Source organism: Squalius cephalus (genome assembly GCF_949319135.1).
Source record: "Squalius cephalus genome assembly, chromosome: 13".
NCBI classification, from domain to species: domain Eukaryota; kingdom Metazoa; phylum Chordata; class Actinopteri; order Cypriniformes; family Leuciscidae; genus Squalius; species Squalius cephalus.
This window is the reverse complement of record NC_137134.1, coordinates 21,536,498-21,556,326: the sequence shown is the minus strand read 5'-3', so window position 1 is coordinate 21,556,326 and position 19,829 is coordinate 21,536,498. Positions and strand designations below refer to the sequence as shown.

At 39.5% G+C, this 19,829-nt stretch overlaps 2 protein-coding genes across 4 annotated transcripts in view; both read right to left on the bottom strand.

Moving 5' to 3' along the window:
* The window catches only part of LOC307170330 (disintegrin and metalloproteinase domain-containing protein 10), a 30,201-nt gene extending 28,456 nt beyond the window's left edge, over positions 1-1,745 (bottom strand). Inside the window, exon 1 of the mRNA XM_079891427.1 lies at positions 1,605-1,745. Coding sequence (XP_079747553.1) covers positions 1,605-1,677 — 73 coding nt within the window. The 5' untranslated portion in view covers positions 1,678-1,745. The remainder of the gene's footprint in view (positions 1-1,604) is intronic.
* Positions 1,746-2,975: 1,230 nt separating this feature from the next.
* Positions 2,976-16,788, bottom strand: safb (scaffold attachment factor B). 3 transcript variants are annotated; one of them, XM_079889846.1, is made up of 21 exons: positions 16,499-16,788; positions 16,002-16,089; positions 14,792-14,859; positions 14,455-14,691; positions 13,944-13,997; positions 9,048-9,096; positions 7,850-8,294; positions 7,449-7,495; positions 7,274-7,371; positions 7,039-7,188; positions 6,647-6,744; positions 6,516-6,559; positions 6,342-6,424; positions 6,109-6,254; positions 5,719-6,015; positions 4,563-4,694; positions 4,420-4,456; positions 4,236-4,336; positions 4,084-4,142; positions 3,948-4,002; positions 2,976-3,832 (listed from the first exon to the last, which is right to left on the bottom strand). In XM_079889846.1, the coding sequence occupies exons 1-21, from the start codon at positions 16,649-16,651 to the stop codon at positions 3,712-3,714; spliced, it is 2,562 nt and encodes an 853-aa protein (XP_079745972.1). In that variant the 5' UTR covers positions 16,652-16,788; the 3' UTR covers positions 2,976-3,711. The 3 variants fall into 3 exon arrangements, with proteins under 3 accessions (XP_079745972.1, XP_079745971.1, XP_079745973.1); XM_079889845.1 differs by having other exon boundaries at positions 9,048-9,093; positions 13,932-13,997; positions 16,499-16,782; XM_079889847.1 differs by having other exon boundaries at positions 9,048-9,093; positions 16,499-16,782.
* Positions 16,789-19,829: the final 3,041 nt, after the last annotated feature.

The following is a 19,829-nucleotide window of genomic DNA, read 5'->3' as shown; positions in this document are numbered from 1 at the left end:
ATATTGAGAAAACCACAAAATATTAGAGTTTTTGCGTTCCAACCGCTCTATTTTCTTAATTGTTTTTCAATGTAAATTACATTATCGCGATTAGACGGGCGTGACACGGCGTCTGCTTTTTCACCGTCTCGCGCATTTTCTTACGCACGAGAGACGCCATGTCAATTTAAAAGTTTTTTTTTTAATTGAACATTTTCCATTTACAAACTCAAGAAACAACAACTCAATAAAAACAACAACAAAATAAAAACATAAATATACATAAATTCACATAATTCTATATTTAGTCATATTCTGTATTCACATAGCCTACATTACAAATAAGTAACTAAGTAGCTAAAATTGATAGGCTTATAAAAGAAACAATAAAAACAAAAATCCAACACTAAGGGGGGGCTGAAATAATACAACACACGCTTTAAAATAATAAATACTGTATACTTAAATGTCAAGTTAAAAGTTGTGTCCGCTCCTCGATATCAAAATAGTGGGCCAATCAGAAGAAACTGGGGCATCACAGGCACATTGGCTGCATCCGATTCCGAAATCTTATTTTAATAAGTATTACTTCACGACTGCTAAAAAAGTATGACATGCCTACATTCGCCATTTTGTCATTATCATGTGACCTACTTGTCAGTTGTGTCACTTCACTGCCATTCATAAATCCTCTCCAGTGGCCTCATGGGACAGTAAAGTGTCCATCGTATGCACATTTCAGAATCTCGCTGAAGAAAGTAGGTCATCAGTGTACTTTTTGCCTATTCTTTTAAGAGGGCAAATTTGGACGTAATTATTTTGTCATATACCGTTATTCGCTTAGAAGTATGCGATTTCGGATGCAGCCCTAGCCTAAAGTGGATTTGCAGGCCTGTTGACTGGTTTTAGAGAGGTTTGGGGAACTTTTCAGCTAGTCAAGCTGGGAGACCATGCTCCCCCCAGCTAAACACCTGGAGCAGCCTGGGAGATCAGCAAAACAGGCTTGTTCAAGCATGTTTTCTTTTTCTTTTTTGTCAGTTGTCCACCATTTCTGCTATTTACGTTTTTTTGTTTTTTTTCTGATCACATTACATAAAATGCATTAGACACCCCTGTTTTGTGGTGCACTTTTGTCACATTGTAAACGCAAGAATGTATTCTGTTTGAACAGCTAATGCTCACATAATGCTACAGTGTTTTGAGTGGCTCAAGTTAAAAGAACCTACCCGTCTTAATAATCTTTGGACACAAATCTTTTATTTTGTCCATTTTATCGTCTATCAAATGAAAATCGTTTTGCTTTAAAAAAAAAAGAAAAAAAAAAAGTAATAGCATACCTCACCACCACAAGCCGTAGCACAAACGGTGCAGGTCAAGTTACTTGCCAAAGTGGTTTGTCCAAATAACTAACCCAAAGTATGAACAACAATAGTGTAACATACCTTAACAAGACCTCTATGACTAAAAGTGTTCTTTTATCAGAATCTTATTTTGATTCAGGCAAGTTGAGGCAAACTACAATGAAAGAGGCCAAAACAACTTCAGTAATTTAGACAAATGTCCTTATATTGACCTCAGATAAGCCCACCATCTTCTGCAAGACAAAGCATGAAGAGATTTCTTACCTGTAAAATGTCCTCTAGATAAAATATAAATCAGCAGATAAATCTTGGAAGCACTCAAAAGTTTGGCTACCATGTCGTCTTAGCTCACTAGGTGCTTGAAACCTATTCCGAGAGGAATGTTTCTGGCTACACATGCCTGAACTACACTAACTAGGCATATACAGACTTGTTGATCTGTTTTGAAGGAGGACCACAATTTAAATTCAGTTTCTAAAGTATAACAGGAATTTTTAATGAGGTTTGCTCAGGGAAACAATGACATGTTGGGTCCCCCACATCCATGTTCTTCCAAGGCTTTAAAGGGGATTTTTCTTTTGGGAAACTTCCATAAATCTCATTGTATAGCTGAATGCGGGGGAGAACAGACATTCTCATGGGTGTGTGGTACAGCAATTGAAATTCCAGCTCTGCTCAGGTTTTGTTCCAAATGTCTTGGTCCACATGTCAACGTATTTGCAGAAGAGAACATGTGCCAGTTCAAACAGCAAAACATCGCTCAGACATGAAGCAATGGACAGTATTATTAGGAATGAGGACAACCAGCAGTTCTAGGATACTGGTCTTGTAGACAGCATTAATTTATCAAGAATTCCTTGGCACATTTCAGCAGTATGATATATAATGAGAGTTTTATGACCCCCAGACATTTCTAGGAATGCTGACTCCACCTACAAAACCTTAAGCCTGGATGTGATTGGCCACCAATGCACGACCTGATCTAAGTTAGTGACATCATTCAAGATGCCTCCCAAGAAGGCATCCATTTAGGCATAGGTTACTTTAGGACATTGTGGAACTGATACACCGCACACCAACTTCACCTCCCAGGATGTCGTCTGTTACCAAAGGTTCTCCTGAGTTCCTTTGAACTGTATCATTTATCTTTATTGACAGCTAATTACTCTACTACAAGAGTTAATCATATGTAATAACCATAACAACTATGAATTCCCACCCCCAAACAAATATTGCACTGCAGTGGTTTGTTTCAAAGTATTAAACAACGTCCCACATTACCATGGCTAATTTCAAGCTAGCAAAACAATATCCCCTGTGGAGTCAGTTTGTTGTCATAATGATTAACTGAAAACAGATTCAGGAGTGAGTTCAGAGCCTCAAATTTTGGACAACGTCGCCCCCTAACATAAATTAAATTCTGAGAACAACTATAAGGAACTTCAACATGGGTTCAGAAAATACACCAAGATAAAATATTCAGGAAATGGGTTTCCCTAAGCCAAAAGGTTTAGTGAGGAAATTGAGGGTTATTATTAGATATATAAGTGATCTAATACTCCAGTGAATAGACTTGCACAATGTGACTGTTGATCTTCTGACATTTAAAAGCATGTAACAAGTGCATTTATTTTTGACGGTTTATTAGATTAAAAGCCACAGTCCTCCTACGACATGGAAGTCATGCTCTGAATAATCAAGATGTATTGAGCAATTGGCAGAAGGTCATAATGGTAATGCCATTCGTTTGCTTAATTTAGAGTTGGAGTATGCCAAAATAACATCTGTAACCAAGACTATAGAGATGCCACATACTATTAGCTGTGTTTGCTAAGGGAACCATCACTATAACATTAACCCAAATGAACCTGTTCAGATTGGAAGACATGAAACACCCTAGCATAGTTTCTTCAGAAAATGTAAAAATCTACTTGCATTCTCACAAGCATTCTTCAATTCCTCCAATTTTGCTTAGACTAAGAGCGCCACCTAATGGCAACAGAATGCTAGCATGTACATCATAGGAAGATGAGCGTACCACCTTTATGTAAAGAAAACTCCACTATTTTATTGAAACATCAAAAACAATTGAACAACAATTTCTTGGTTTTAAAGACAGGTTCCATTTTAGCAAAACATTCCTGAGCATTCAACAAGTGAAAAACAGAAAAGCCTAAAATCTAAAGATGTGGAATGGAGGGGAGGACAAAAAAAAAAAAAAAAAAAAAAATTCTCAAACTTTACACAATTATCTGTTTGTCTTTACACCATCAAAATAAAAGTGGACTTAAAAATACAATTACAAAGCACGATTGGCAATGTACAAGCTGCAAAGTTTCTTTTCACATAACAGATACACAAGGGGTTTAAGTTAATAGCGTCGACCAAAGGCTCCGCCACCCTGTATACCACTACCCTGAATCATTTGATTCGGTCGATTTAAGGCTCCAGAGAGTGACTGGGACGTTCCTGTCTGCATGTATCCACCTCGGCTGTGGAGTAGAGTAGACAAATATTAGTTTCATGCGCAACAAAAGACATTTCCCACGATACTCTATTTACACAGTTATGTCTAGCCATGACAAACAAAAGCCTAAACCTTGATACCTTGCCATTCCACCTCGTGCCATGTGACCCTGTCCTGGAACACCTCGGTCTGCTCCTACAAAGAAATGTAGTAAGTTAGAAGAGAGGATAACATGCAACTTCTTTTGAACATAATAGAAAAAAATAGTAGACATACCTTGCCAGTTTCTGTCCCCGTCCATTTTACGCCCAGGCTCCCAGTCCCTGTTGTCACGACTTCAAACAAGAAGCAGAGCAAAACAACTGAGTGAAGAGAATTTGCCATTTAATGAGGCAGCACATCTGACTAGATGAGACAAAATGACCTACCTGCCTGGCACCGGCCTCATAGGATTCATTCCACGCTTGTCGTAGCCGCCACCCCAGTTGTCACGACTGTCCCTGCCATGTCTTTCCCGATCTGAAAAGTGCTGTAAATTGAGAAAGGAGGATAAGATGTTTTCCAATACCCGAGGATCAAATCTAATGAAGGACTGTGAAGGGCTTTTCTTACCTGGTTGTCTCCTGACAGACCACCGCGGTTGTCTCTCCTGTTTGTAAGGGGGATGTAAATCATTACGATATAGTAGCAAAATCTATAGACAAATATCTAGACAGTTGGCTGCTGTTAGACATGTTAGACAGAGCTGGCATTACCTGTCCATAATATCATCCTGATAGCGGCTGCGGTCTCTGTGGTCAAAGTCTTGGTAGCGGTCTTGGCGTCCAAAATCCGACCGTCCATAGCGATCATCCATTGTCATTCTCTTCATCTGCCAGTCATCTTTTCTGTATATTTGGAAAATAAAATAAAAAATAAAATGAAAAAAATTATAATACAGACACGATGCATCCCACAGTCTAGGGCTGCACGATATCTCAAAATATCGCAAAAGTATATATTGTGATGTGCATATCATAATGTTTATGATAACAGAATAATTGTAATACTCAACAGATTATGAAAAAAGTCAAATTTTTAGGTTGACGCAGACAGCAGAGAATAGACTGGGCACATGACTGTTCCAAACGTGTGACATGCGTAATGTTATTAGGCGCAATAAGCGACGCCTAATCAGTTCTCTTCCGCAGCTTAAATGACCAAATACACACAAAATGATGTCAAAATGCCCGTCTTGGCGAGTATTCACGTCAACGCAGTCAATTGTGTCTTGAGTGGACTAAACAGTTGAGAAAGAAAGAGCGCGTGTCACAATATATTGGTTCCAAAATTGACAGCAGCCTAATAAACCTGCTTCTGTGTGTGCTTAATGTTAATCAAACAATAACAGACAAAGAGAAAATAACTCACTGCTCTTGACTGAATAACTTCTGTGGCTTTAAGAATCGGTGTATATTTAACTCGTACATTGAAAACTAAGCAGTGTTTTAATTTTAAATTTGATTATTCAATTTCTGTTGTTAAACCTAACGTAGGCCTACCTGAAACCCTAAACCTCCTGGTTTAAACTGACGTTAAAATGACACTTACTTTTTATGTAATGCTACAGTAAAACACTGCTGTTTACTTTCAAAAGTTGAAGGGATGCTTAAATAGAATGTGAAACGTATGTTGTTATATCATGTTCAGTTTTTAATTTTACATTTATTTTAAACTCTTAGCATTATCGAATTTAACGAGTTATCACATATCTCTTCAATATGGTGCAGCCCTACCAGTCAAAGCTGACAAATCAAGGTGCTCCTGCTTCTTGAACTTACCCAAGGAATCAAGTAGAGTTGCAAGTGGGTGTTGAAACCTTGTCTTTTACTGGTTTGGCAAAACTGTTCGGCAACCCTACTTTATGCATACCTGCCATCCATGTCGTAAGGCCTCTTGACGGGACGTCGGTCCTGTTCAAAGCGTAGCTGATCCTGTTGCCGTCTCAGCTCCTCCCTCTCCCGATGAATGCGTTCCTGCTCGCGCCGCCGCTCATACTCTATTCGGAGACGTTCACGCTCGAGGAACTCGCGCTCCCTGCGGTCGGCATCCAGCCGCTGTTTCTCCACCTCCAGAAAGTTGCGCTTCCTCAGCAGTCTCTCCCTCTCCTCCCGCTCCCGAAAGAGGCGGATGCGCTCGCGTTCCGAACGGCTGTCGCGGTCTCGCTCGCTGCATCGTAAATAAACCCCAGTTGGAAAATTGCTAGATTGATTTTTAGATCAAGACTAGATTAGGGCCAAAGGATAGAAGCATCAAATTTACCCAGAGTGCCTGCGTCTCTCCACCTCTCTAATCTCTCGTTCCCTCTGCCTCTGACGCTCTCTCTCTCTCTGCTCCTTAATTTGGTCAAATGACAAAATGTCCTTCCTATCCTTGCTAGAGGATTTACGGTCACGACTCTTAGTGCTCTGAAACAAAGATTGGTGTGTCATTTTAAAGTTTTCAGAACCACACAAAGTAGTCTGAATCAAAATGGTTAAAACCACAAAACATACTCGTTCTTTGCTTTTTGTCTTCACGCTGATGACCGGCTCTCCTTTTGACTTGTCCATCACTACAGTCCTCTCTCCTCCTTGTTCTGTAACAGCAAGATTGAACCATTAAGATTTGGATACCCTTGCATATTACTGAAGGTAGTTACAAACGTGAACGCAAGCTAATCTTGTTACCTTTTCCATCAGCGTTTTCAGACTTCTCATCCTTGTTCTCAGATCTGTAAGGATGAAACCGTATGATGAGACCGTTAGTTATTTGGCATGCAGATATGTCTGTAAATAAATACCATTGATTTACAACTTACTTCTCGGTCTTCGAGTCTGAGGAGTGTCTTCTGTCACTGCCAGGCTTTTTGGCATCGCTTTTTTCAGCAGGCTTCTTTCCCGCAGGCTCGTTCTTGGCCTAAATACAGATACAGATCAATCAATTAGCTTTGACTCCACACCTCACGTCAATACTGTTGCCAGCCACCCAATGCTGATGCAAAAGAGTTTAGAAATAAGGGCACTTGCACACTAGGCAAAACTTTTGGAAGAAAATCCACGCTAGGGAGTGAAAATAAAATGGAAATACAATAAATCAGATGTCCAAAAGCAGAAATTGTCATTGGTGAATGAGTTGCACCAATGGACACTCGCAGTTATCTCTGGCGAACTCTAGTATGTTAGCACCCAAATAATAAACAAAATCACATACCCTTTCAACTGAAATCATCCGGCCATGCAGTTCAGTTCTGTGCAGATGGCTGATGCACGTTGTGGCCTCCTCAGTAGAGCACATCGTAACAAACCCATAGCAGCGAGCGCCTGGGCTTCGGGCGTTTGTTACTACTTTCGCGCCAACAACCTGCAAGTAGAAGCAAACATGGATCAAGACACCCTCAAACCTAAGAACAACATTTCCAATGTGTAGTTTTCTATAACATGCAGACCTTGCCATATTTGCTGAACAGATTCTTTAGATCTGTCGCTCTGGTGGTTGAAGAGAGTCCACTGACCCAGAGGTTCCTTCCGCTAGCAGCAGCATTACCTGATGAGGTGCAAGATCAATTTACAATGTCCAGAAACAACTTCTTGGTCAAAAGTAGTACTTCATTGCACACCCACCTTTATCATCTTTTGACTCAGGCTTGGTTGATGTATCCTCATCACCGCTAGAGAAAAAGAAAATAGTATTATGAGAAATTGAATGGGCAAAATGAACGGGATCACCAGTGTTGATTAACAAATACCCACCTAGTGAAAATACACAACCATAGTCAATGAACAAAGATTTGGATATTACAACTTGAATAGTCACGTGAAGCCCAATTACGTTAAACATACCTTGGACTAAGATGGCAAACCAAATTTCTGGTACATTACTTTTTGAAGGTAGAAAAAAAAAAAGACAAAATGGTTGACGAAATGCGCAGTCGTTTACACCTCCCAAGAGAACCCATACTTGTTAACAAAGGAGCCAATGAAACAGAGAAAGCCATTGTTCTAGTAGACAGAAAACAACAAACCTCTTTTTCTGATCATCACCACCCTGTACAGAGGACTCTTTGACTTCTGAAGACTCAGCAGGTTCAGTCTTCTTGCATTCCTCGTCCGCTTCTCCTTTAGACGCCATTTCCGAATCAACTGCGCTTTCGATATCGCGCAGACATGTTTCGCTAGCATTAGCGGCCTGAGTGGAAGTGCTCTCAGAGTCCACCAAATTGTCCTGAACGTTTTCTTGGTCCTTGCTTGTTGAATCGACTTCACTTTGCTTTGATGCGTCAACGTCCATTTCGCAGGCTGGCGATTCTGCTTCCAAATTGGCGGCCTCCTCTGCGTTAGCAAGGTCGTGCACATTGTCTTCCTCTTTGTGAGAATCCCAGACTGAAGATTTCTCGTCTTCAGTCGGCTCTTCAGCGAAGTCTTCCTTAAGCGGCTCTGATATACAAGACCCGGCTACTTTCTCACTTTCTACGGATTTAACAGGAATAGAATGGCACAGAGTTTAATCACTTCTGAGACATTGCAATGTTATCGTGGAACTGGAATAGGACGTGGCGCTCTGCTTTCTCATACACAAGCAAAGGCAAGCTACCCTATGAAGAGACTGGAAAAACCAAAGCAAGAACAAGCAACAAGCTTCCAGACAACAGGCCATTTCTTTTCAGTTCACCTGCACCCTGAAGCTGAGGGCGCACTGTTGACTAGGGAAAGCCACAAGACCTCCACCACAACCGAGTGTCCATCGTCGACTTTAGTACTTGAAGTGTCCATGATAAGGAAGAAGCAGCTTGTGCTGTCTTTACAGGAAATTTGTTTCTTTTCAAACAAGCAAATGGTCCATTAGTGAAATCTCCAATTAACAAACTGAGTCCTACAGTGATTTTGCTTCAGCATGATCCAGTTCTTCTTGTCTTCTCTTCGTTGTCTTCTTTAAGCAACCTAGAAACACTAAATTGCATCTGCAACAACCATTTAAACCAACCAATGTACTGACTGAAACAGATTACTGACTCTCTGCATATCTGTGCCATACAAAAGAGCATTTGATTGACTATAACGTCGTTCTAAATTAATACTAATGCCCAATGTCAGCAATGCAGAAAGCCAGTAATCAACTTTGGATTTCCAGTCTCTTTTTCCTGAATAACCTGATACATTTACACTAAAGGACCTAAGGCTTCACCCTGACATTAAGAGCAATTCCAGAACCCTATACAGTACCTTTTTCGCTTTTGGTGTCCTCGCATCCAGGCTCTCCATCATCCTCCTGCTAAAGATAGAAAATGAGTGAAGACGGACAAAAGAAACCCAACCATGGGAGTAATTTGCAGGTATTGACTTTTTGCCTGGGTCAATATTGTCCCCACCGCTTTTTGAAACATCTCGCAGCACAGATGTATCTAATACAAAGTCAATACTCCAGTTGATTAACAATTTGTTTGTTCATGTTAAATAAGAGGCGATCTGGCGCTGAAATGTGTTGTTTTTGAAATCATGCAGAGTGTTTTTAGCCGCTGTTATCAATGATGGAAGGCAACAGTGTTCTCTTGGTGCTCGTGCAGTCTTCACATTAGGGCAGAACGGTTATGACAAAAATCACTCCACGTGAATAGAGTGAAAATCATACCTGCATGCAAATCCTTCTCAGTTAACACACGACATACCAGTAACGTGATTTATTGGTATTTTACTTTTATTTCGTGACTTACTAATTAATTTACAACGTTGCATGCTCATAGTTTCTTTTGCACTTTATATACAGTGAAGCGTTATATAGCGCACTGCCGCCGCATTCGCATGTGCAGTTGAAGAGTGTGCGCTACAAGCACAGTATAACGGCTGACAGGACAGGAAAGTCCGTTTTTCTAAGTTGAGAGACTTTTTATTTCAGCGTACACTTACGTCACTGGTAGTTCCTATTGTGCTGGGTTCTCTGTGGTAGTCGTGATTTGCCTCTCATAACATAACATGCTCTAAACACTAAAAACGCAGAGTGGATATTCTTTTGTAATCGCGGCTTTGAATGATTACGTAATCGTGGCATCCGTACAGGCAGGCATTCACTGTGCGATTTTCGTCCGATTTTGAGCCAAATTCTGACTTGTGCGACTCTTTTTCGGGTCGGGCTGATTTTCAGCTTTGTCATGCGTCGTTTGTCGTGCAGTGTACAGGGGAAACGAGAGGCGATAAACCTCTCCCGACCGGCAATCGGATGGTCCGATGGATTTCTGGCATGTCAGAAATTTTGGGCGCTCCTCGTGAGGGTATCGTACAGCTTGAAGTAGAGCTACGAACGATTGCCCTAAACTCAGTGTTTTTCCCTCACTGCGCCTGTGTGAAAACAGAAGTTTAACCATTTCTTCTTTAATGCAGCAAGAAAGAAAACGAAAAGAGGGAGATCTAGCTATCAGACTGGCTGCAAATTATTGTTGCTTACCTATAGTTTGTGTTGCAAAATGGATAAACCATATTACCCACGTCTTCCAAGCCACCTGCGATGTAGCTACACTTGCCTCTTATTAATTTGTTAAACAAGCTGTTTTTGAAATAAAGCTGATTTAATTTTCATTGATGACTGATTATTTCAGTGTTCTGACATATTATAGACTGTTAATAATTTTAATTATAGGCCTATAATTTATTGTTATCAACCTAAATGTTTTTAGACAATTTTCAATGAGAAGTAAGCTTCTATGTAATCTTCGCAGCATGTTGGTTATGCGCTATGAAATTACTACATGGCAAATTAATTAGGCTATAATAGCCTAGCAATTTTATAATAAAAGTAGGCCTTCCCTAATAAGAATACAATTACACTAATAATAATGTAATACATACATTGGAAATGCTAAATACTCTTGATATTGATAGCTGATGCTTGTTTTTACAATATATCTGGATACACAATATCATGGTCTATTGGCGCAACCCGGCACAGGGGTTTATTGCGCATATTTCACACGTATAGTGGGAGCAGTCAAGTCGCAGCTCGACGTTCGGACCGCATAGTGTGAGCACATAAAATGTAAGCTTTGGCTTTACATCGCATGCGATCTACTCGTTCAGTGTGAGTAGGTAACCTTGTTGAAATCCCACAGTGTATGCCCGCCTTAATCGCAAAATGTGCAGCCCTACTTCACATAGACGAGCGCTTCAATCTATCGCTCAACGCTGTTTGTGGAGACTTCTCCATTCGTTCCGGTGAAATCACAAAAAAATGCACACAACTTTGTCCCTGCTCTTGATATACAATCACTGATGAACATCAACAAAAATTCTACCACCAGTCCATTAGGACACACAAATATTTATTCACTAAATAAATACTCTTGAGACTAACAACAATGTATTACAGTAGATGTAAGGATGAAACAGAATTTTCATTTCAGTGCATCCCTAAATATAACTGCTCTATTTTCATACCATGAAAAAAAACTGCTTTACATGAAAATGTGATCTGTAAAATCATTGTGCATCACAGATAGACTTGAGTCATATATTGCTGAAAAGGTCTTAACTAGCAGAGTACAAGCACATTTGTTTCAGTTAGCCAAGTATGGTACTATACCAAGTATTTGTATGAAAAAAGGCAGATGACGCACGTGTAAACAGTATACAGCTTTTGTACTAGCCATGTTTTGTAACTTAAAACATCAGTAAACCATAGTAGATCACATTTCTTTTTTTTTAGAGCAGGTAGTCTCAAACTAGCCCAAACACAACATAAGACAATGCGTCAATCACAGTGACATGACATGCTGCTTGGCTGAAGCTATAGGACTTCCAGGATCTGATCGCATCACGATCATGATGCAGTGTTTTCCTACGTCATTTGAAAGTTCAACCAATGGAAACTGGTGGGTGGTTATAGTGGGTAGGCACAATGTGCTGAGACCAATCAGACACTGTTTCACAGCTGTAGCGTGCTTGATCGCTCAGATAGAAAGGTCTTGATTTACCATGCGCCATAGAATAGAAGCGCACAGCTGAAACAGCGCTGGAAGATCACTCATCCATCCACCAGGATCTTATCGTTTATTCTATGAACTTTTTTGTTTACTCAACTAGTTTTTATGTTCAGTAAAATCACTTGTTTGGAGGGTTTTTTGGACCCGTGGCCAATTACGATTCGAAATAAATCTAATACAGTGAATGGCTTGAAGACATTAAGGCTTCATTTACACTGCAGGTCTTGATGCCCAATTCTGATTTGTTGCCTATATTCGATTTTTTGACCGTCCATTTACACGTTCTTTCAATTGTGACCAATATCCAATTCATACGTTTACACTTGCCACACTATCTGAAACATTGCGCATGCTAAAAGGGGGTTCTTGCACAGATGGACGAACGCGAAATATGCTTGATGCAAGCTTTGTGATATATGCGAAGTTCGCCAAACATCACCATGATTTTGAGGCGGAGGACGACAAAAAGGGCCATCATTGAAGCCTGCGCATATGCTTCAGTTATTGTGTGCGAGAGAGATCTCAGGACTGGTGAGAGGATATTGTGTTTAAATATTGGCTTTAACGAGGAGCAGTGGGTCTGAAATTTTAGGATGAGCAAGCCAACCTTTGATATGTTGTGTCAACGTTTGTCCACATTCCTCTCCTACAACAACACGGCGTTTCGTCGAGCCATCCGTCCCTTTTCTCTAGTCATTAAACCGTGGAGACGTTGCCTAATGCCTCAGAAAATCCGATCTGCCTGTTTACATGACAGTCACATTGGCACATATCTGATTTATTTCACGGTCATAGAACACATCCGATCTGTCACACATATGAGCCAAAAATAAATAAATATTTGGAATTGGGTCATATTTCAGTGTAAACAAGGCCAGATACATATTGTTGAACCAATAAGGATTAAATTAAGCACAGTTTAAAGCTAATCTAGGATTTGTTGATCTGGGCTTTATTTTAAATTGATTTGTGAACTGGTGTTGCACCAGTTAATTTTAAACAGATTAACAAATTGGGGATTAGAATTCTATCCTGCGATTGAAACCTCCATTTACGATAAATTTTCTCCGTCATGATGGATTCGCCATTGTAATTAAACAGTAACCATGTTTATATTCCATTTCCTCCTTTGAACACCAGAAACTCTCTCTGATGATAATGGCCCTTGCCAATAAAGGAAATAAACTTGTAGAATGTCAGCTGTCTTAATAGACTGCTACGTAGAGAGACCGTTACTGATAAAGCAGGTAATGAAAATATTGCGGCAGCGCATACGAGATTTCATAAGCCTTGAAATATATTTATAGTATCAATTAATGGAGTAATAAGGCAGCATATAACGTATGACAAAACAACCGCGATAAGAAAAAAACCTGGTATGATTCATGGGGTGACAATCTCCGATCTTGACAGCAACACACTGTCCGTTTGAGTATATAAATGCTAAATATATTCCTCTCTTCTTAGTCCGACAGCGAGCGATGGATCCGCATCCTGGACTCCATAGCAGGCGTAACAACCCTCACACTCTGCCGGCTCAACGCGCTTTATTTTTCATTTTTATTTGTAATAAAAGAGACCTGAGGACACAACCACTCTTCTGTCTTTGTTCAATCAGCCACATATTTTAATTGTAGGTGCACTTTATTTTATCTAAACCTCCTCACCTGTAAATTTGAAGTTAATCCCTGGTTGAGATTTTAATCTGAGTTTAAAGTTATGGATCAACAGGATTAAAGTTAATCTATTTTAAATATAAATTAAATCCAGGATTTAATGATGGTTTCAATTTAAACCTGCTTTTTTTTAAAACAGGGTTTAAAGTTTAGTGCAACAGAATTATTAGATAAACCTTGATTTAATCTAGATTTAAGATTAATCCTTATTGGTGCAACCCACCCTTAGAAAATGTAACTACGGCCCGCACAATTAATTTTTCCTCATGTCTCTGCACGTGTTTTGCACATAAGCCATGCGCACCTCAAAACTATGCACTCTAATGATGACCTTGCTTTATCAACCATTGATACGTTTTATCAAAGAAACCATTAACGACAATTAATCAATCGTCGATTCATCGTTGGCATTCCTACGCTGAACCCAATGGAACAAACCCCCTTCCCCCCAAAATATCAACTTCCTTGAATACCTGACACAGCACTTCCTGGTTTTCATCCATGTCTGCATCATTAGCCTTTATTTCCTGAAAGCCAAAGAAAGTATCTCAATGTGCAATAAGAACTAGGGTTATTATTGTTAACTAAAACTATTAAAAAAAAAGTTAAAAAAAATTGTAAATTGAAAGAAAGCTGAAATAAAATAAAATATACATATTAGTTGGAAAAGAAACTAAACGAAAATTAGAAATGCTGCCTTGGCAATAAACTGAAATAAGTTGAAGTTGAAGCACTAACATTATTATAAGGAAATAAATAACTAAAACTAAGAAACTTAAAAAAATAAGTTAAACCTAAATAGCAATATATAAAAGAAAGACAAAAGCACAATGAAATTACTAAATATTAAACAAATTAACGTGAAGACTAACGATAAAACTAAAACAAAAGCTAGTTCAAAATATGAATAAAACAATAATAAAAACTAAAATAACACTGATAAGAACTGAGCTGCGGTATCATTAGCTAATATTAAAACCTCACCTCCTCCACTTCAGATTTACTCATAACTGCTTCATCAGCATCCTCCGCATTGTAGTTATTTGCGGCATCCTCCCTCAGGCAGCCTGCGTTTTCTTCATTTGATAAAGTATCCAGGACCTCTTCGTCATATTCGTCTCCATCAGGCCCACCTCCATTGCCCATGTCGGCTTCATCCAGAACATTCATGTCCATGATATCCATATCATGAAGGCTATCTGGTATAGCATCTGGGTCCTCCTAAAGGAGGTAAAGGAAATTGTTAGTTTTGATAAACCTATGCAAAATAACTCAACCCAGTTCAGATCATATCCATCAACAACTTCATATTACAGAGCACCTGGCCATCAACAGAGTCCTCCTCAAGGGTGCCATCTTCAGCATCATCAGGTTCATCTTTGCTCTTTCCTATAGACAGAAACGAAGACCATTTCAAACCAACTTAAAATCCCCATGAAATCAAAACTGACGGATATATCGGCCACCATATCGGAATCGGCTAAAATATGTTAATTTTTTATGTTATTGGCCCGGTAAGAAAATTTGGCTGATATATTAAAGCAGATAAATAATGGATTATTTCCTTCAGCTGAGACACTTCAGATGCGCACTGTTCGCCATGATGGTTTTGAATTGCTTGAAATATGATTGGAATAACTTCAGAAATAGTGTAACGTTAACATGTGCAGCACAAGTCTGTGATATAGAGCTGGTAAGTCCCGCCCCTTCCGCTAATCCCCCTGGACCTCTAGGTTGAAAAATCGTCAATGCAAGTGAATGGGAGAAAATAATTATTTTCTGGTCCCGTTTGAATTGTGCCATGAATGTGAACATATGTTGTCTGTGAATTTTTTATATAACTTTTCGTGTAAAGAATGCTACAATTTAGCGGGTAGAAGTTTGATACGGTTAGACTTTGTGTGAGAGCACTTTGTGGACTACAACTCTTCGCTGCTTTCGACGCGTTTGAAACGTCACCACCACTCGCACACGGACACTAGCTCACGGATCCCGCTAAACATGGCTGCGTCTTTGGTGCACTTCACCGCCTTCTTTCAGGGAGAGGACAAAATCGTTGGAGGTTGGCGAAAACCACGGGTAAGTCAACTTTATGGGGTGACGTCACATAGGCGACATGTATTCTTTCTCGTTATGACTTTTCCACAACTGCTAGCCGAAGAATCATACCATATACTGTCAAACTCGTAACATGAAAAGTTATATAAAAAATTCACAGACAACATATGTTCACATTCATGGCACAATTCAAACGGGACCAGAAAATAATTATTTTCTCCCATTCACTTGCATTGACGATTTTTCAACCTAGGTTTCAACCTTCACTTGGGGTTTTACGGATGGGCGGGACTTACCAGCTCTATAGGTTACATAAAATTATAATTTTGTGTGAACTAACCCTTTAACTATCGTGAGATCAGTATTGTGTATAGAACCGAATACCATGACACGAGTGTATTGTAAAACCCCAATACTTAAATGAAAAACCTTAAAACACAGTATACATCAACGAGAATACATCTCGCTTTTACCTTTTGGAGTTCGCCTAGGTGTTTTCTTAGGCGTTATCTCAAGGTGTACAACAATCTCATCTGGATTTCCGCCCTCTTCTTCAATAGCCTGAAACGAAAGTAAGGCACAGTCAAATACAAGAATGATTACCTATTACCTATTGTTTACAGCGTCACACAACAACTCATTTTTAGTCTACACTGACAACCTATTGTATTCGCTGCATATTACGTAAGCCTTGCATTCAAAACATAATGCAAGGGCAATTCGATGTCTGAAACAATTAGACAGTCGTGCATAAAGAATTATATGCATAAACTTATAGGGCGCGCATAACAAAATCACAGTAACAATCCAAAACATCATTCATAACAATAAAAACAGTACGAATATAAACAGCACATGTACTGCATAGTGCATACACCCCAGTAACTCAGACCATGCAAAGCATGTTTATTCATATGTAGTATAGAGTTGGTAAATGATGAGATATGGATATTTCTCGGGGTCCACTTGCCTTTTTGAGTCTCTCTGAAAGCAGGCTTTTATTGCCGCTGATGTCGAGATTTCGGCGCTTCAGCTCGGCCTTCAAATCGATCACTCTCAGCTCCGATAACTTACGAACCCCCGCCTCTACAGGCCCCACATCTGCTGTCGAAGAGTCTGACATGTTTTCGGGTTGTGAATATAATCGTGGAAATAGACCAATGAGTCTCTTTCTACCCCGCGAGCACTCACCGGATTGAAGATAGAACACGATATACAGCGTTTCTCACTCGAAGCAAAATGGCGCAGTCGACTACAGCCCTGCGCATGCGTCTGCCTTGGGAGTTTTTGGCGCATGCGCATAGACGTCATAATATTCGCGCTCAGTTTGATAGGAGTTTGCCAGCGCGGGAATGTGAGATTTTTTTGCTGATATTATTTTGTAATTAATTCCACTAAAGTTTTAGCTGATAAAATACACTCCAGGTGGCGATAGATAAAGAATATTGTAGGTGCGAGATCGGTTTTGACAGTTTTGGAACAGCTGAGAATTGTTAAAAAAAAAAAAAAAAAAAGATATGATAGATACATAACAATCACACATGCAAAATATTTAGTACACTATGACAGGAGTGCGGGAACCTAATATAATATTTAGCCTTTTATTCCGAAAATAAAAGGTAGGCTACTTGCACTTTTAATGGGTAAAAAAACAACAACATTCTTTTAGTTAGGGCCCGAGCACCGATGGTGTGAGGACCCTCTTGGAATTGCTCTGTTTATTATTAGGGCCCGAGCACCGATGGTGAGAGGACCCTATTGTTTTTGCTCCGTTTATTATTATTCTTCTTCTCCAAAGTGAATCGCTTTTTAGAGGGCCTAAACATGCTCGAAAACTCATGAAACTTTGCACACGCTTCAGAAGTGGTGAAAATTTACGTGTGATATGGTTTTCAGAATTGTGGGGGGCAAATTCGGTAAATTATTGCCCCCACATTTTGCCCCGGCTCCTGGTTTCACGTACAGGTATGAAATTTGGTACATACATGTAATGACCCAATACCTACAGAAAAGTCTCTTGGAGCATAGCCCTAAACACAACAGGAAGTGAGCTATTTTGAACTTCCTCCTGGATTTTGGGCATTTTTCGTAATTTCCTGATGTTGTACTTTAACGAACTCCTCCTACAGATTTGATCTGATACTCTTCAAATTTGGTGAGTGTAATCTTAAGGCCTTTGTGACGTTAAATTGCGAAGATCTAGAGTTTTCGTCGAAGGGTGTGCCCTCGGCGGCCTGACAAACATCTATCTATAAATTACAGGAACGTCTGTCTGTCTGTCTGTCTGTGTGTGTGTGTGTCTGTTCCTCGCATATCTCTCGAACCGTTAGTCCGATTGATTTCAAACTCGACAGGTGTCTTGCCACGGGCACGAGTAAGTGCAGTGCCAAGTTTGACATTGTTTGGATGAGAAATGCAAAAGATATCGTTAAATATATCATTTTTAGAAGGTTGTGGTTTAAAAATAAACATTCTGACATTAGAGAGTTGTATCGGTCAAAGAAGCCCCAAGAAGGCTGTGGTTTAAAAATAAACATTCTGACATAAACACTCAGTCAGCTACACTGTTTACTTCTGAATATTATAGTTTGGTTCCCGAACGTGATAAATCCATCTATCTATAAATTACAGAAACGTCCGTCTGTCTGTCTGTGTGTTATTCGCATATCTCTCGAATGTGAGATAACCACTAAATGTGTGAAAACCACTATTTTCTGTTTCAAACTTTCACATAGCATCTTTAGGTTATAACAACATTGAAAATCAAAATCTGGATTTGAATTTTTTAAGATTTATTATAAAAACGGATTATTTTTTCCCAAAAATGCAATAAATTCATGACTTTTTTTTTTTTTTTTTAATGCTATTAATCCATTGAATCAATATAAAGTTATTTTTGATCATATTGCCATCGCAAGAAATATCTCCTGAACTTTTTTGACGGCGATCAGCTCACAAAAACTGATTTTGCACGGGCACTTTGCACTGCTCCCTGAATCGAGGTGCTTATTCATTTGTGGATGTAAACTGAATCTGTAAGTCAGCTATGCTGTTAGTGTTTACTTCTGAATATTATATTTCATTCTGGTGCGCTTAACGTTGTCGCTACTGTGTAATAGTAGCCTATGCTATTCACCAACTAAACATATCCTATTCAATGCGTTCACAGTCTCTTTCACGGGCATCATTTGTAGTTGCCTATTCACAAACTGTTTGCTCAAGCATAGCGTTTTCTCGGAGTTCACTGTGTGCTTTTTACCATGCACAAATAAAAATGTCACTGAACTTTTGCTGTGTAATTGTAACAATAAGCACACACCAAACCAACAATTACTAAAAACACACACAAAAACTGATTTTGCACGGGCATTTTTTGCACTAGTTCACCCAATTTCGGCCTTTTGGTGATATATGCATGATCAGATAAGTTCAATATTAATGTTGCTTGCAGTTCTGATGTTGCTAGGCAACCACAGACAGCCTGCAGTAACTCAGGCATACAATTTTCAATCTGCCACAAACTTCACATGTTTGATAAGAGTCCTGTCCTGAACACATGCCAATGCTCATTATGATTATAGCAATAGCACCACCTGCTGGTAGCAGGAAGTGTGGCAAATACAAAACGTGCTCGAAAAATCATGAAACTTTGCACACGCTTCAGAAGTGGTGACAATTTACGTGTGATGTGGTTTTAAAAATTGGGTGGGGCAAAATGGCTTACTTATTGCCCCTACATTTTGCCCCGGCTCGACGTTTCACGTACAGGTATGAAATTTGGTACACACATGTAAAGACCCAATACCTACAAAAAAGTCTCTTGGAGCATAGCCCTAAACACAACAGGAAGTCAGTTATTTTGAACTTCCTGTCAGATTTTGGGCAGTTTTTGCCATTTCCTGATGTTGTACTTTAACAAACTCCTACAGTTTTGATCTGATCCTCTTCAAATTTGGTGAGTGTAATCTTAAGGCCTTTCCTAAAGGTGCCGGGTGGCGGTGGCAGGGGTGCGAGGGCCCTTTTCATCGCTGCTTGCAGCTTTAATTATTATTATTATTCTTCTCCGCATTTAATTGCATTTTTGAGGGCCTAAACATGCTCGAAAACTCACAAAACTTTGCACACGCGTCAGAACTGGCGAAAATTTACATCTGATATAGGTTTCAGAATTGGACGGGGCAAAATGGCTCGATAGCGCCACCTATAAAAGTTCAACGGAGTGCGCCTCCCGCAACGTTCCACGTACGTGCACGAAATTCGGTACATACATGTAATGACCTAATACCTACAAAAAAGTCTCT

What these genes read in the sequence shown, in the direction of transcription:
- safb (XM_079889845.1), bottom strand. Translation starts at nt 16,651, where the DNA reads ATGTCAGACTCTTCGACAGCAGATGTGGGGCCTGTAGAGGCGGGGGTT. An exon ending in ACCTAGGCGAACTCCAAAAG is followed by an intron (nt 14,860 to 16,001) that starts GTAAAAGCGAGA and finishes TTCTGTCTATAG; the next exon opens with GAAAGAGCAAAGATGAACCT. An exon ending in GAGAGACGCAGGCACTCTGG is followed by an intron (nt 6,016 to 6,108) that starts GTAAATTTGATG and finishes TTTACGATGCAG; the next exon opens with CGAGCGAGACCGCGACAGCC.